The 14,792-nt window shown below is 46.0% G+C and overlaps 1 protein-coding gene across 1 annotated transcript; it reads right to left on the reverse strand.

Annotated features, from left to right (window-relative positions):
- LOC124522798 (zinc finger protein 530-like) lies at positions 1-14,497 on the reverse strand. The gene is made up of 3 exons (XM_047094438.1): positions 12,236-14,497; positions 11,017-11,058; positions 1-1,432 (listed from the first exon to the last, which is right to left on the reverse strand). The coding sequence occupies exon 1, from the start codon at positions 14,406-14,408 to the stop codon at positions 13,428-13,430; it is 981 nt and encodes a 326-aa protein (XP_046950394.1). The 5' UTR covers positions 14,409-14,497; the 3' UTR covers positions 1-1,432; positions 11,017-11,058; positions 12,236-13,427.
- Between the last annotated feature and the right edge of the window lie 295 nt (positions 14,498-14,792).

Consider the following 14,792-nt stretch of genomic DNA (forward strand, 5'->3'; position numbering starts at 1 on the left):
TATAAGTCCTGCTAAATTTCCTGTCTCTACCCTTCTCTCCTTTTAGAATCATTTGAAACAACATGGTCATTAAATATATTCTCAGCTTTATTTGATTAAATACACAAACTCCTAAAAACATGAGATCCCATTCTCCCCTCTCATTCTTGCATGGGCTAGTAAAGACTTTAGGAATACATTTACGATAAAGCTTCTCCCCCCCACCCCCCCTGCAGTTTCACTAGGAGAAGACTTAAGTCACTTGGGTCTCAAGTTGTTGCCACTGAGTCCAGAAGTGTTTGGTGCCACTTGGATGCCCTCAAATAAATTCCAAACACAACTGCAGAAGTAAGCTAGCTGTTTGATGATACCTTCAGAACAGTCATGGGGCATCACACAATATTTGAACAGAAGAGTGGAATTTCAAAGTTGGGTTTGCTCGTGGTTGCAATCCAGTCAGAAACTCCATATATGCGTCCCTGCAATGTTCCCTGTGCTCCAGTGGGATTGGGATGGCTGGAAGGGAAAGGGGCCACATAAACCTGGTGCTGAGCTAGGTGGGACTGGGCGATTTGTGAAGTGTGCATGAGAAACAGCTTTCATGAGGGTGACTGATGTCAGAGCTCTGGTACGTGGGATCACAAACTCTAGTAAAGATAGTGATGCTACTGTAACCCCCTTAAGGAGGCTGCAGCTGTGCTGATTCTCATGTGTCTCAATTCTGCAACTTTTCTTTCTGAACCTATTCTCTCCTCCTTAATGCTCCTCACCTAAGCTCTCTCAGAATCAGTCCTCAGAAAAGAAGCCTTTAGTAGGAGGGTTTCCTCTGTATACTTCATTCCTTCTAAGAATCACACGGGATGTGTCCATTTTACATCCATCTTCTGCTCTGTGTTGACTGCTGAGGTCTTTTGCTGTTGTGGACGGTCATCTGTTTGTTCAGTCTGTTTCCTCATCTGTCCACCTCTGGTCTTTTGTTCATATTCTCCATCCTGGAATCAGGGTATTTCACTTGACCTTTACTCTTCCTCCTTTTAAAATCTTGTTGTTCTCTGTATTTGAATCTTCTTTTGATAACCGTGTTATCAATCACTAGAATCTCACTTTTATTATTTATTCAGTTGACTGAAGACGTCACTGAATCAGTATATATGTGTCAATAGTACTCTCCGTGGTGTGTAGCATTCCTATTTTTCTTCCACTCTTTTATTCTGTAAGAGTCGGACCATTTTCATGAGCTCTTTCTTCTGTGAGACTCACTCTTGGCCAGCATGGTTTTCTCCCTTTTTTCTCTCTTCTCTCCACTGGCTACAGTTCTGGCTGCTTCACCTAATGTCCTTCTCCCAAAATCATTTCATATAACCTTGATTTTTCCAGAGTCTCGGTGAAGCTTGTATAGAACGGTTGGACTCCAGTCGTCTCGGGTCCTGTGGACACCATGCTTTCATGGCATCTCAGGATGAAAAGGAGATGTTACAAAACATGATTAAAAGTAGGAAAATAATAGAAATTTAGAACATGAGTGTCTTTTCTTTGGCCTCATTTCATTTAGTCTGGTCCTCAATGATGTCCCTTCTGGACTATTATTTAGATGGCTTTATGGTACTCTTTCTGTACCTTTGAAAAAAAATTTTTTAACATTTATTTATTTTTGAGAGAGACAGAACGTGAGTGGGAGAGGGGCAGAGAGGTGGAGACACAGAATTTGAAGCAGGCTCTAGGCTCTGAGCTGTCAGCACAGAGCCCGACAAGGGGCTTGAACTCACGAACCGCAAGATCATGACCTGAGCCCAAGATGGGACTCTTAACCGACTGAGCCACCCAGGCCCCCCATAACCATTAATTTTCAAAAAGGCAGTTCCATGAAAGACAGAGGTTGAAGTGCTCCAAACTGAAAGAGGCTGAGATACATAACAAAATCTATGACTCTAGAATGGATCATGGATCAGAAAAGATTACAACGAAAATATCTCTAGCAATTGGTAAAAATGGAAGTGTTTATTAGATACCATTTATCGATGTTAAATTTCCTAAACTTGATAGCAACACGGTTGCTATGATGCTTAGATGATAAACATAAAAGTACTGTGGGGTGCTAGATGGGAGTGAGCATGTTACTAATGTGTAAACACTAGGTGATGGGTGTTCAAGGGCGTATTGGTGTTCACTGAAGTATTATTATGACATTTCTAGACGTCTGAAACTTTTCTAGAAGAAAATATAAGAACAGGGGTGCCTTGGTGGCTCAGTTGGTTAAGTGTCCAACTCTTGATTTCAGCTCAGGTAATGATCTCACAGTTCATGAGATCAAGCCCCACATTGGGCTCTGACAGCATGGAGCCTGCTTGTCTCAAAATAAATAAACATTAAAAAGTATATAAGAACAATGTTTCCTGCAAGAAAGTATTAAAATGCTTTAATCTTCTGCTTCTATTATCACTAGTTTCTTCAAGTATCTCAGTTTACTCCTCAGGATATTCTGGTATAAGTTCAATATGTTCCCTCATCTCTATGTAGGAATAAAGGAGTTTTTAGATTGGTGGGGAGATGGGAAGGGGTAGGGGTACATTTAGTAGGACCCAAGAATCTGTTCTGCCTTAATGGATATAAATATAATATCCTGTCATAATAACAAACCACAGAAAATACATGATTAGCCCTCGTTACATGTCTTGACTATTCTTGGCCATATGCTTATTTTTAATACTAGTTTCCAAGTAAGCTTTTCAACTCCCCTGGGGAAAAAAAAAATTTAAGAATTTTAACTGTAATTTCATTAACTCTATAGAGATTATTAAAATACCTATTGAAAGTAGTTCTGTGCCAGGTATAAAAGCATAATGTATAAGTGATGACATGAGAGGTCAATGCCACCGAAAGAAAACGTTCATGTCCCTCACAACTCCCCTAGAAGTGGGAGGCAGGGCATGCATTCACAGAAGGAACACCAGATTTGGGTCATAAAACAGAAGTAGGAGCACAGGGAGAGCCTAGGCCAGAAGACTCTACGGGGGGTTTCTGAAAAAAACATAAGGCACGGCAGGGTGAACACCTTAGGAATGACTAGTCTGCATAATTTTGGCGGGTTCTGAATCATAAGGGTGGTCTTTGAGTTGCCAGGCGGACTGGCCCTGGGATGACCGAGGCTGAGGAACATGGCCTCCTGGTGTTGACATACAAACAGAGGAGCCTGTGGGGTGGTGTTTCAATGACTCAAAACGCAACGGGCAACTGGGTGTGGAGGGTCACAAGCTCAGGGTCTATGTGAGCCTCCACTTCCAGAACGGCCCGGCACATAGTCAGTCACTTGTGGCTTCCCCCACCACCCCCGTTGTGGTTTTAATGGTGTACGGCACAAGGTGGAGAGGGGGTTTCTTGTGTCAGAAGCCCTCGAACAACTAATGCCCATCCAAAGTATTAGACCCCAGGAGGCGCGAGGCTGCCAAAGCCTCTAAGGAAACGAGTTTACGAGGGCGGCAGCAGGAATGCCTGCTGATCTGAATTTGGAAGTGAGATCTGTAACGAGGAGTATGTCAGCACTAGAACCCAAAGGACTAAACAACGCTGGACTTCCACGTCCTCAATAAGTGTGTCAAGTGAGTCTCCTTGGAGGACAGCATCAATGTAGTGTCACACCTGTGCTTTTGGAGAAAGGTGGATGTGTGCAGACTGATGGCAAAGCTGTCATTGTAGCCCGTGTGTGAACTGGGAAAAGAGTCTTGTGTCCCACTGCAAGTGGAAACAAACTGCGTTTGAGAGGCTTGGTTAAAATAGGCTGAAATAAACAGAACACGTCAGCTAAATCGACAAGCACAAAATACTGATCAGTTACTGATTGAACTGAATCAGTAATTTTAATAATATTGGGCGTGGGGCCTTCATGGATGGGACCACAGCATCCCGGCCGTAGAAATTAATCACGAGGAATCCGGTTATTTCCAGAATCCAGAAAAAGCAAAATTGGGCTGTCAAGTGGTGGAACAGTGGGGAAACCACGCCCTTATCAACTAGTCTTCACACAGTAAGTTTTAACCCTTGAAGGTCTTATTTTAACTTACATTGGGCCATGTTAATATTTCAAATAGGCATTACGGTGTCTCCTTTCATCAAGTCAATTTGGAACTGTTAAAGGCTTTAATTCATTATTTTGTCAGAGCGTCCATACCCGATTTTAAAGCAATGGGTCCTATGACTATGAGAAATTGAGGCAAGGCTACCAAGGCATACTCGCTTTTCCTCCAATTTTATGTTTATTTACTTTTTGTTTGTTTATTTACTTTCTAAGGCGACAAAGGGCACAATGTTTAAATTTAGTGGGATCCTCAGATGTAACCAGAATATTCTTAAGTAACAGTATCAATTAAGTCCATGAAGTTGTCATCTGGTGCATTTTAGCAAATGTTAAAGTACCTTCAGAACCTAGGTTTTATGGGGCGCCTGGGTGGTTCAGTGGGTTAAACGTCCGACTTCGGCTCAGGTCATGATCTCACGGTTCGTGGGTTTGAGCCCCGCATCGGGCTCTGTGCTGACAGCTTAGAGCCTGGAGCCTGCTTCGGATTCTGTGTCTCCCTCTCTCTCTGCCCTTCCCCTGTTCACACTCTTTTTGTCTCTCTCAAAAATAAAAAGCATTAAAAAAAAAAAAAAAAGAATCTAGGTTTTATAGGCACAAAACCCAATCAGTCTCTTTTTTTACCTTTTTGTTACAGAAATTTGTTGGTGTATACATTCTGGATTTTTAATTTTTTTTGAGGTTTTTAATTCTTAAATGGGGTCACATTGCAGCACTTTGCTATAACATATATGAACACACAACTTATTATATATGAATGTTAGAGTATTAAATGTATGTATACATTATTACTCTCTTTCCCCGTTATCTCGGGGTGTGTTTCTAAATTTTTTTTTTTTTAACGTTTATTTATTTTTGGGACAGAGAGAGACACAGCATGAACGGGGGAGGGGCAGAGAGAGAGGGAGACACAGAATCGGAAACAGGCTCCAGGCTCTGAGCCATCAGCCCAGAGCCTGACGCGGGGCTCGAACTCACGGAGCGCGAGATCGTGACCTGGCTGAAGTCGGACGCTTAACCGACTGAGCCACCCAGGCGCCCCGAGGGTGTGTTTCTTAAACAAGTCACTGAGGGCCGGCACCGTTTGCTACTAGTCCTGGCATCTGCTCAGCACGTAGGGTTGAGCCCCCCGAACTCGGGCTTGCAGCTGCCTCAGGAGCAATCTTTACTCCTCTTTCCTTTGTCTCTACCTCTGATTCACGCTTTGAGCTGCCTGAAGGTGACTTCTTTACTTTGTGTCTCGGGCTTACAAGAAAAAAGGGGGCATGGGGGTAAGCTAAGGGGCCTGGTGCTCCCAGGCCAACTCTCCCCTGGACAGCTCATCTCCCCATTTTCTTTTTAAGTAGGCTTCACACCCAGCACAGAACAAACACAAGGCGGGGCTTGAACTCACAACCCTGAGATCAAGCCCTGAGCTGAGAACAAGAGTCAGATGCTTAACGGACTGAGCCATCCTGTGCCCCCTCATTTTTTTCTCCTTAGGCAAAATCTTTTAGAATGACTTTGTCTCTAGGCAGCTGTCTATACTCCCCACCCCATTTCCCCTTTTGTCTCCTGTATGTCCCCCAGTGTTTTCCTTTTTTCCCTTTTGGGTGTCTATCGGCCCAGCTCCTGGTGGTCCCAGTCGCCCTCAGAGGGGCCGGGGGTCTACATGCAAAAGAGCAATGTGGGCAGCATCCTGACTCGGGGACCTCTGGCTTACGGAGACTCCTAGCTTGTTACCAGGCAGCGGCACCTACAAGGGCCCCAGTAGTGACAGGGACATCTGTCATCTCTAACGAGCAGAGAAGCCTCAGGTGCTTAAGGGGGAGTGCCGGTTTTTCTTTTTACCTTTTGAAAATTTAACAGGAGTCACAAGTGTCCAAGGATGGGATCCCTTATATCCTACTTGGTTGGGGGACGGATCGTGACAACAGTAAAGCAAGCAACAAGGGATGTGCCTTTGAAACATTTACTTCTGGCTTCCCATGAGGAGGACAGCCCTCGGTGCTAGGCAGCCCCAGCAGACCCCTGCAAATCCCAGGGACCCACGCCTGGTTGAAAGCAGATCTATAGCTCATGGGGACCAATACCCAGACTCCCCGCAAGGAATGCCCTTGAGAAGGGCAAGCCCAGGAGCCCTCTGCGGCCTCAGCACCGGTGGGCAGGCTGACCAGACTCAACCCCAACACAGCCCCATTGGAGGAGGCCTGTCCTCGCTTCCTTGTGGGAGCCTTTGCCAGACACCCAAATACCCCAGGTCACTGCCAGGAACTCAGGGTCAAATGAGGTTTGGCCCAGCGGACCATGATGTTCAAGGTAAGGCGCCAACCTAGGGAACTACAGCCACCGCCAACCTGGACCCAGCACCTAGGACACGAGCGGACCCCAGAGCCGCGCGCCTCCAAGGTTCTCTTACGGTTCAGGTTGGAACGTCACGGCGGCACACGGCAGGCACAGAAAACAGCAGTGGCGGCGGCTAGCTGCGCCCCCCCCCGAGGGAAGCATCTGCAGCCTGGGATGTCCGGGCGGGCAGCCACGGCCCTCACTGCACCTGTTCCGTGTACAAAGGTGCCCGAGTAGTGACAGAGGTCAGCACCACTGAAGGAAGAGCCAGGCAGAGCCACAGAAGGAAGACCAGGTTTGGGTCAAGAAGCACGAGCCAGGGGAGAACCTGGGCCAGAAGACTTTCCCGGGGTTTCCGAGAAGGCGAGGCAGGGCCAGGGGAGCAGGTTAGGACAGGCTGGCTGGAGTTACCTCAGCAGGCTTCAGGCCCAGGGATGGTCCCTACTTGCCTGGCACCTGGTCCTGGAGTGACCCAGGCCGAGGAATACTGCCTGGTGGGGTGCGTGGGCCACACGGAGGAGGCGTGGCTCTAGACTGGTCCGTTTGCACGGCAGAGACACGCTCCCGGCTGGGCCCTCTGGTATCACCAAGAGTTGGCCAGCCCCAGCCAAAAGGTTATTTAAGACATAAAAATATCAAAATGTACAGAAAATAATGATTAATACAACAGCGTCACTCCTCTTGGATAAACTTTATCACCGAAATTCACTCCTTTAGCCTTCACAGTGATGCTGAGTATGCATATCTCCAGAGAAACTTGGAAAACTCGGGTACAGAATGCTATCTGAGGGGAAGGAGAACAGTCCGCGTTAGTGAAATGCTCCTACACATTCCACTGCAAACCACACACGCAAAATACCACAAAACATGCACACAGAAACACAAGCTATAGGGACACTTAGTGCCCGCTGGGAAGCTGTGAGTACAAATCTCTGCACCCTTCACAGGGAGCAAAGCTCGAGTGGACATTGTCAAGTTCAGTGTGTTTGGTCAGCAAAGAGGGAGGACAATCCACCCAGCCTGCAGAGGGAACATGAGGAGACATCAAAGGTCCGCCGAATGCTGTGGCCCAAGCGGCAGGAATGGGCACTCTAGGATCCCAATGCTGGCCACCTCTCGTGGCCCCAGTGGGTGAGGAGTCCTCCTTCCTGGTGGAGGAAAAGTTCTCTCTCAAAATCAAAGAAGCCTAACAAGCCCTGGGCTTCTCTCCCCCTCTCCCCTTTTACAAGGATTCAAGAAACGTTAGAATGGCTAACGTTGTTAAAAAGACTAATTATACCAAATATTGATGAGGTTGTAGGGAAAAGACACTCACGCTACTGGTGGGGGCATGAAATTACATACCCGCTTTAGAACACAGTCGGCAGCTTCCTAAAAAAACCCCCAAATATCCAACTACCCTCTGACTTAGGCACGATACTCCTAGGTATGAACTCAAAAGAAATGAGACATATTTCCATGAAGACTTCACATAAATGTCTGTGGCAGCTTTATCTTAAGAGCCAGGGACTGAAAACAATCCAAATGCTAATGAACAGACGAATGCACAAATGGCGTGATATCCGCAGAGTACAAAATATCGACCTATACGCTACACGACTCAAAAGAAAAGCAATACCGGAGCGCCTGGGCGGCTCAGTCGATTGAGCATCCAACTTCGGCTCATGGCATGATCTCGCGGTTCGTGGGTTCGAGCCCTGCGTCGGGCTCTGTGCTGACAGCCGAGCCTGGAGCCTGCTTCAGATTGTGTCTCCCTCTCTCTCTGCCCCTCGCCCACTCACACTCTCCCTCCCTCTCGAAAATAAACATTAAAAATTTTTTTAAAAGAAAAGCAAAATCTGACTATTCTTGACACAGCAGAGATAAACATCAAAAAACAATTGTGCCGTATAAAAGAAACCACCTAAGAAAGGACTCGATTTATATGAAATTCTGAAAAAGGTAAACTCCTCTATACTGAATAAAATAAGCACATTTACCCAGACGCCAAGTATCGTCCACTCCCCAACATTTCCAAAAACATTTCCAACAGTCCTAAAGAATCCTGACCATCAAAGCCAGAGGACAGCTGCCACCAAGTAGGCAGGTCACCTACTGTGAGTGAGCTCAGCTTTGTGAGGCACTCCCTGCAGCGGGCACATTTTGCTTACTTTGTTGAGCAGCAGATATGGGGAGAAAAAACTGAGTGAGACATCCCAGGGCCTGGTACAGGACAGGCACATGGTCAGTGTTTAGGACATGTTAGCTCTGGCTGTTGTTTTATTTTGTTTTGTGTTTACTAATTTATCTCTTTAAAGTGACACATATTTTATTTTTCCTAAATTATTATATTCTTTCCAAAGCTCTGGTAAGTGGGAAAAAATTTTCCTTGCCATAAAGAATAAGTTGCCATGAAAACACAACAATAAAATCAAAATAATGCTACTACGTCCCAGCAAGCTCATGGGGCCTCCCCGGGACTGCTCCCGGCTTGCAGAAAGGGAAATTAGTAATGTGTAGAGGGGTACGCAGACTCAGCACTAAACCCAGACTTTCTCCTGAGGCCAATCGGGGGAACGAGAACGGAGAGGGCTGGCTGCAGGAGTGCCCACCCATGCCACGTGAAGACATGTCCGTGTGCCCTCTAAAATCACCCCCCGTACCCGTGGAGGACTGTGGCCCGGGCCTTAAGGAAACAGGGATGACTGTACAGGCACCTGCTGTGCTCCCATCAGCGCACTGTCAGACCTGCAGTGACAGAGGAGGGAGCTGTTCCTTCCAAACCGGGCTGCCGACTTCGGCTCAGGTCATGATCTCGCGGTCCGTGAGTTCGAGCCCTGCGTCGGGCTCTGTGCTGACCGCTCAGAGCCTGGAGCCTGTTTCAGATTCTGTGTCTCCCTCTCTCTCTGACCCCTCCCCCATTCATGCTCTCTCTCTGTCTCAAAAATAAATAAACGTTAAAAAAAAAAAATTAAAAAAAAAAAAAAGAGTCCAACTTCAGCTCAGGTCATGATGTCACGGTTTGTGAGTTTGAGCCCCATGTGGGGCTCTGTGCTGACAGCTCGGAGCCTGGAGCCCGCTTCGGATTCTGTGTCTCTCTCTCTGTCCCTCCCCTGCCCACAGTCTGCCCCTCTCTCTCTCGGAAATAAACAAACATTAAAAACAAACAAAACAAAAAACCCCACCATGATGTCTGGGTTTAGTGGGTAAAATAACTCACTGATATACATGAAGGGAGATGAAACAAGAATGACCCTAAATAATGACGGAAGACTAAGGGTCCATAATCTTTTCCATTCTGTGTATATTTGAAAGTAGCCATTAAAAAGCGTTGAATATGTCCTTGTATTAGTAATTCTATGTTGGGAAGATTATCTTTAATTAATTTATTTTATTTTAGAGAGAGAGGGAGAGAGAAAGAGCATGCACATGTGAGTTGGGGAGAGGGGCGGGGGGGCGGTGCGGAGAGAGAGAATCTTAAGCAGGCTTCAAGCTCAGCACAGAGCCCAATGAGGGGCTCGATCCCATGACCCTGGGATCACGACCTGAGCTGAAATCAAGAGTTGGCCACTCAACCAACTGAGCCACCCAGGTACCCCTGGTTTATCTTTTTTTTTCCTTTTTTTAGAGAGAGAGGAGGAGAATGAATTTTAAAAGCGCACAAGGAAGCTTTTGTTTTTATGAATCAAAACGTCCAAATACACATTTTAAACATGCGCATTTTAGTCAATTATACATCAGCCAAACTTGAAGTCACAAATACTCAAATAGTGTCACTCCCTGATCACTTTACTGTTTTCGTATCACATACGGTGTGGAGGCCATCTGTGGGTACTCTATCAATAGGGCAGAAATAGAATGGCGTGCTACTGCCAACTTTTCCCAACCCCGTTTGGGGACATCATGTCGGCAGTTTGAAATTGGTCATCATGGGAGAACTTATACCAATAAAGTCAGCAAATGCTAGAAACTAAGGCTTAATTTATCATATTATTGAATACAATATATGGAATGTCTACGCCTAGAAAAGTGATGGAAGGGCGCCTGGGTGGCTCAGTCAGTTAGGCATCCCACTTCGGCCCAGGTCATGATCTCGCGGTCCGTGAGTTTGAGCCTCCCACGGAGCGCTCTGCTGTCAGCCGGCCGTCAGCAGAGAGCCCGCTTCAGATCCTCTGTCCCCACTCTCTCTCTGCCCCTCCCCTGTACATGTGCATGAGCTCTCTCTCGAGAATATATAAAAATATAAAAATAAAATAAATATTTTAAAAAGTGATGGAAAGTATGCTAATAAATCATATAGGTGGCCACTACCTTGTGCATATCCCCCCAAAGAGAATACCCATAAAGAAAAAATGACAGAATATTCTTCGAGTACTCAAAAACAACTATTCCATGCAGCAAAGAAGTTGCCCACATTACTAAAGAACAAAGAATATTCCAACCTAAGTCTGTTTTGTTTCATCTTATTTGTTACTAAACGGAAAATAACCAAATTTCATAAGAGAGAAAATAGTCCACAGGTAAGAAGAGGCAGTTTACTAAAAAAGATAAACAGCAAACACATGAAATAATGCTCAACACCATAAATCCTTAGGGAAATACAATGAAAACAAATGAGATAACAGTACTTATTTTAAAAAGGTGAAATTAAAAAGTCATCTTACCAGGCACTGGCAAGGGTGTGAAGGAGTTGGAAGTCTCACACGCTGCTGGTGGAAATGCAAAAAGACACAACCATTTTAGATCACTGCTTGGCAATTTTTAAAAAGGAGTTAAGTATTTACCTACCCCATGACTCAGGCAGTGCACTAGGAGTCATTAAAATAGGAGAAATGAAACACATATCCATATAAAGAATTATAAACAAATGTTTACACCAGCTTTATCTGCAAAAACTCAACACTGGAAATAATCCAAATATCCATCAACAGATGAATGGATAAATGCAGCTGATGACACATCAAAGAGAAAGCTACTCAGAAATTAGAATAAATGATTCATACAGGAGCCATTTAGGATTCTCAACGCCGCATCAAGAAAACAGAAAAAAAGAGCAAACACTTTATGGTTAATCATAAAATTCTAGAAAATGCAATCAATTTTATTTTATTTTTTTAAACATTTATTTATTTTTGAGACAGAGAGAGACAGAGCATGAACAGGGGAGGGGCAGAGAGAGAGGGAGACACAGACTCCAAAGCAGGCTCCAGGCTCTGAGCGGTCAGCACAGAGCCCGACACGGGGCTCGAGCTCATGGAGCGTGAGATCATAACCTGAGCCGAAGTCGGACGCTTAACCGACCGAGCCACCCAGGCGCCCCCAAAAATGCAATCAATTTTAAAAGAACGCAAATCAATGGTTGCCTGGAGGGCCAGAGAGAGATTATAAAAGGGAGAAAGGAAAACATGCAGGTGACCGGCATGCTCATTATCACTGCTAACAGGGACAGTTTCCTAAGTGTACACAGGTCAAAACTTACCATGTTGTAATGCTTTAAATACGTTCAATTTAGTCTATGTTTATTATGCCTTAACTTAATACAGCTGTCAGAAGTGGTTCACAATAAAAATCCAAATCTCCCACTCTTCGGAACATCAGGTCTGGGAACTCTGTATTGACTCCACTGTCTCACTCATGCCTGACGGTCAGCCTTTCCTCAGTGGCAGTTAATACTGGCCAACAGTGAAAGCCATTTCCACCAGAGTAAGGGCATTGCTAGCTGGGTCACAATAGCCATATCCCCAGAGTACAGGATCTCCCTTCTCCCCTGCCTTCTTCTGTTGCCTGTACAGCAACGGCCTTGAGGTTAACAGCTCAGATTGGCTACAGGAACCCATGAAACCCCTGTCTGCCAGTGACTTCAGCTACACAAGATAAACCCACCTGGAGATCCTGAGATTTCTGTACACTCGCAGCCTGCAGTCGGTCACCCAAACGCCTGTGGGTGCACACCCGGGAGAGGCGCACTCCATGTACCCTGCGGCAGTCTCCCCCACGCTCTGTTGATGGTGTTTCTGTGCCAATTATGGGTTCCCTTGCCCCTGCAGTCTTACAGCCGGCGACACTGGCCTACTGAGCTCTGGGTATCAGGGTGCACAGCTCCTCTCCAGGACCTGGGGCTGATTTTCCTCAGCACTGCTGGGCACTGAGGTATCCCGTGAACAAGGAAAAATTCACGTTGTCTCCAAAAGCACGGGTGTTGTCACAACTGCCCCTTTCTCAGGGTGACCTCTGGCATCCAGGCAAAAACTCAGGACCACAGAGCAGTCTTTCCCAGGACTATCTGGCAGCAACGCAGACTATGATACAACTGGAGAGCACTACACTCCACCATCACACTGTCCCCTCTGAGGCACCCAACGTTTGCATCCCCTCACAACTTTCCACTTCAAGTTGGCAGTCCTTCAAGCTACCCTACACTGTGGACAGAGTTTCTAAGATTAAAGGTGCTTAAACAGAAAGGCCTTTATTATTGCACAAACCAGCCAAAGCTGTGCGAGTTTCCGGTTCAATGACTTGGAAGCTGGAAAACCTCATCAAGAGCACTCCCTGAGACCAGTTAGATCTCTCAAAAAGCTAGTTCTTCTGCGCAGGCCATCAGCAGAACCCAGATAGTGTTCTAGAGGCCAACAGAGGGTCAAGTCCATGTGCTAACTTGTCAAGAGAGAAGGGAATGAAGATCCCATAAGGCTCAGGATACTCTTGATTTCCTCTAGCACACGGGAGAGCAGAGGTCAGCTTTGACAAGCAGACCAAGGTGACTGACGCACACTGTGGGGACTGGTCACGTGGTAGAGCTGAAGTGGCTGCTGCCACCGAAACTGGCAGGGACATCAACCTGGCAAGGAGCCTGGACAGGTTGTACATGCTTCCCGCATAACTGAAACTTACAGGGAAATCTCCAGTCTGTAGATGTTTTCAGATCTATAAATTCAGTTCAGGCAGATGACTCAAGAGGCTTTCCTCCACCACAATTAAACTAAGTAAGGAAAGGGCACATTCTCTGCATCTGTTTCACTTTGTGTGAACTCTTTGGTGTTGACTGAGCTCAGTTTGCAGCTAAAGGATTTCTCATTCACTGCAGGTGAGCTCTCCTATGTCGAAGGAGGCCAGAGCTCTGGCTAAAGGATTTCCCACACTCATTGCACTCATAAGGCTTTGCTCCAGAGTGAACTGTCTGGTGTCGAACGAGGTGGGTTTTACGGCTGAAGGACTTCCCACATTCACTGCATTCATACGGCTTTTCTCCAGTGTGAACTCTTTGGTGTTGAATGAGGACAGATTTCTGGCTAAAGGATTTCCCACATTCATTGCACTCATAAGGCCTTTCTCCAGTGTGAACTCTTTGGTGTTGAATGAGGACAGATTTCTCACTAAAAGATTTCCCACATTCAATGCAATCATAAGGCCTTACTCCAGTGTGAACTCTCCAGTGTCTCATGAGGTGGGTTTTACAACTAAATGATTTCCCACATTCAGTGCATTCATAAGGCCTTGCTCTAGCGTGAGCTCTCTTGTGGCGAAGAAGGCCAGAACTTTGGGTAAATGATTTCCCACATTCAATGCATTTGTAAGGCCTTTCATTAGTATGAACTCTCAGGTGTTTAATAAGGATAGATTTTTGGATAAAGGACTTCCCACATTCACTGCACTCGTACGGCCTCTCTCCAGTATGAACTCTTTGGTGTTGAATGAGGTCAGATTTCTGGCTGAAAGATCTGCCACATTCTATGCACTCATAAGGCTTTGCTCCAGTGTGAACTCTCCAGTGTCGAATGAGATGGGTTTTGCGACTAAAGAACCTCCCACATTCACTACACTTGTAAGATCTTTCTTCGGTGTGAATTTTCTGGTGCTGAAAAGGTCTGTATTTACAGCGGACATCTTTTCCACATTTGCTACATTCGTCAAGACCTTCTCCATCGTGGAATCTCTGGTGGTCAAGAGTGTGAGTGTTGCTGAAAGCTCTCCTGCATTTGATCCACTTGTGACTTATTCCGCTGGTAAAGGGCTCCCCACACTCAATGCTGCTCTGGGGCTTCTCGCTGTTGGGCATATCCAGGTGCTGGAGAAGGCCTGAGGGAGCTAGAAAGTCCTTTCCACCTTCCCCACTGGCAAAGGGCCTCGCTGACACGTGGAATCTGCAGCTCGTCACTAACAAGGCACTGTCCATATCCATTTTGAACATTTTCTCTCCACTGTCATGCTTTTGATACTGGTGAAGGTTTGCACCAAACCAGAAGCCTCTGGTCGCCCCACCCAAGTATGATTTCTGCCCAGAATATGCCGCTCGGAGCTCAGAAGGTTGCAAATTATCTTTCAAGACTGGGACACAATTCTCACAGAGGTGAGTCTTCTGGATTGACGAACCTGTCTTAGAAGTCCTGACCTGTGACACTCTTTCTACAGAAACACTCTGCTCAGAAGGTACTTCCTCATT

Source organism: Lynx rufus, unplaced genomic scaffold (genome assembly GCF_022079265.1).
Source record: "Lynx rufus isolate CCGP_SWC_20201006 ecotype Redwood Valley unplaced genomic scaffold, mLynRuf1.p SCAF_39, whole genome shotgun sequence".
In the NCBI taxonomy this organism is placed as follows: domain Eukaryota; kingdom Metazoa; phylum Chordata; class Mammalia; order Carnivora; family Felidae; genus Lynx; species Lynx rufus.

Excerpts from the sequence above, each read along its gene's own strand:
- LOC124522798 (XM_047094438.1), bottom strand. The coding sequence starts at position 14,408 with ATGCCCAACAGCGAGAAGCCCCAGAGCAGCATTGAGTGTGGGGAGCCC.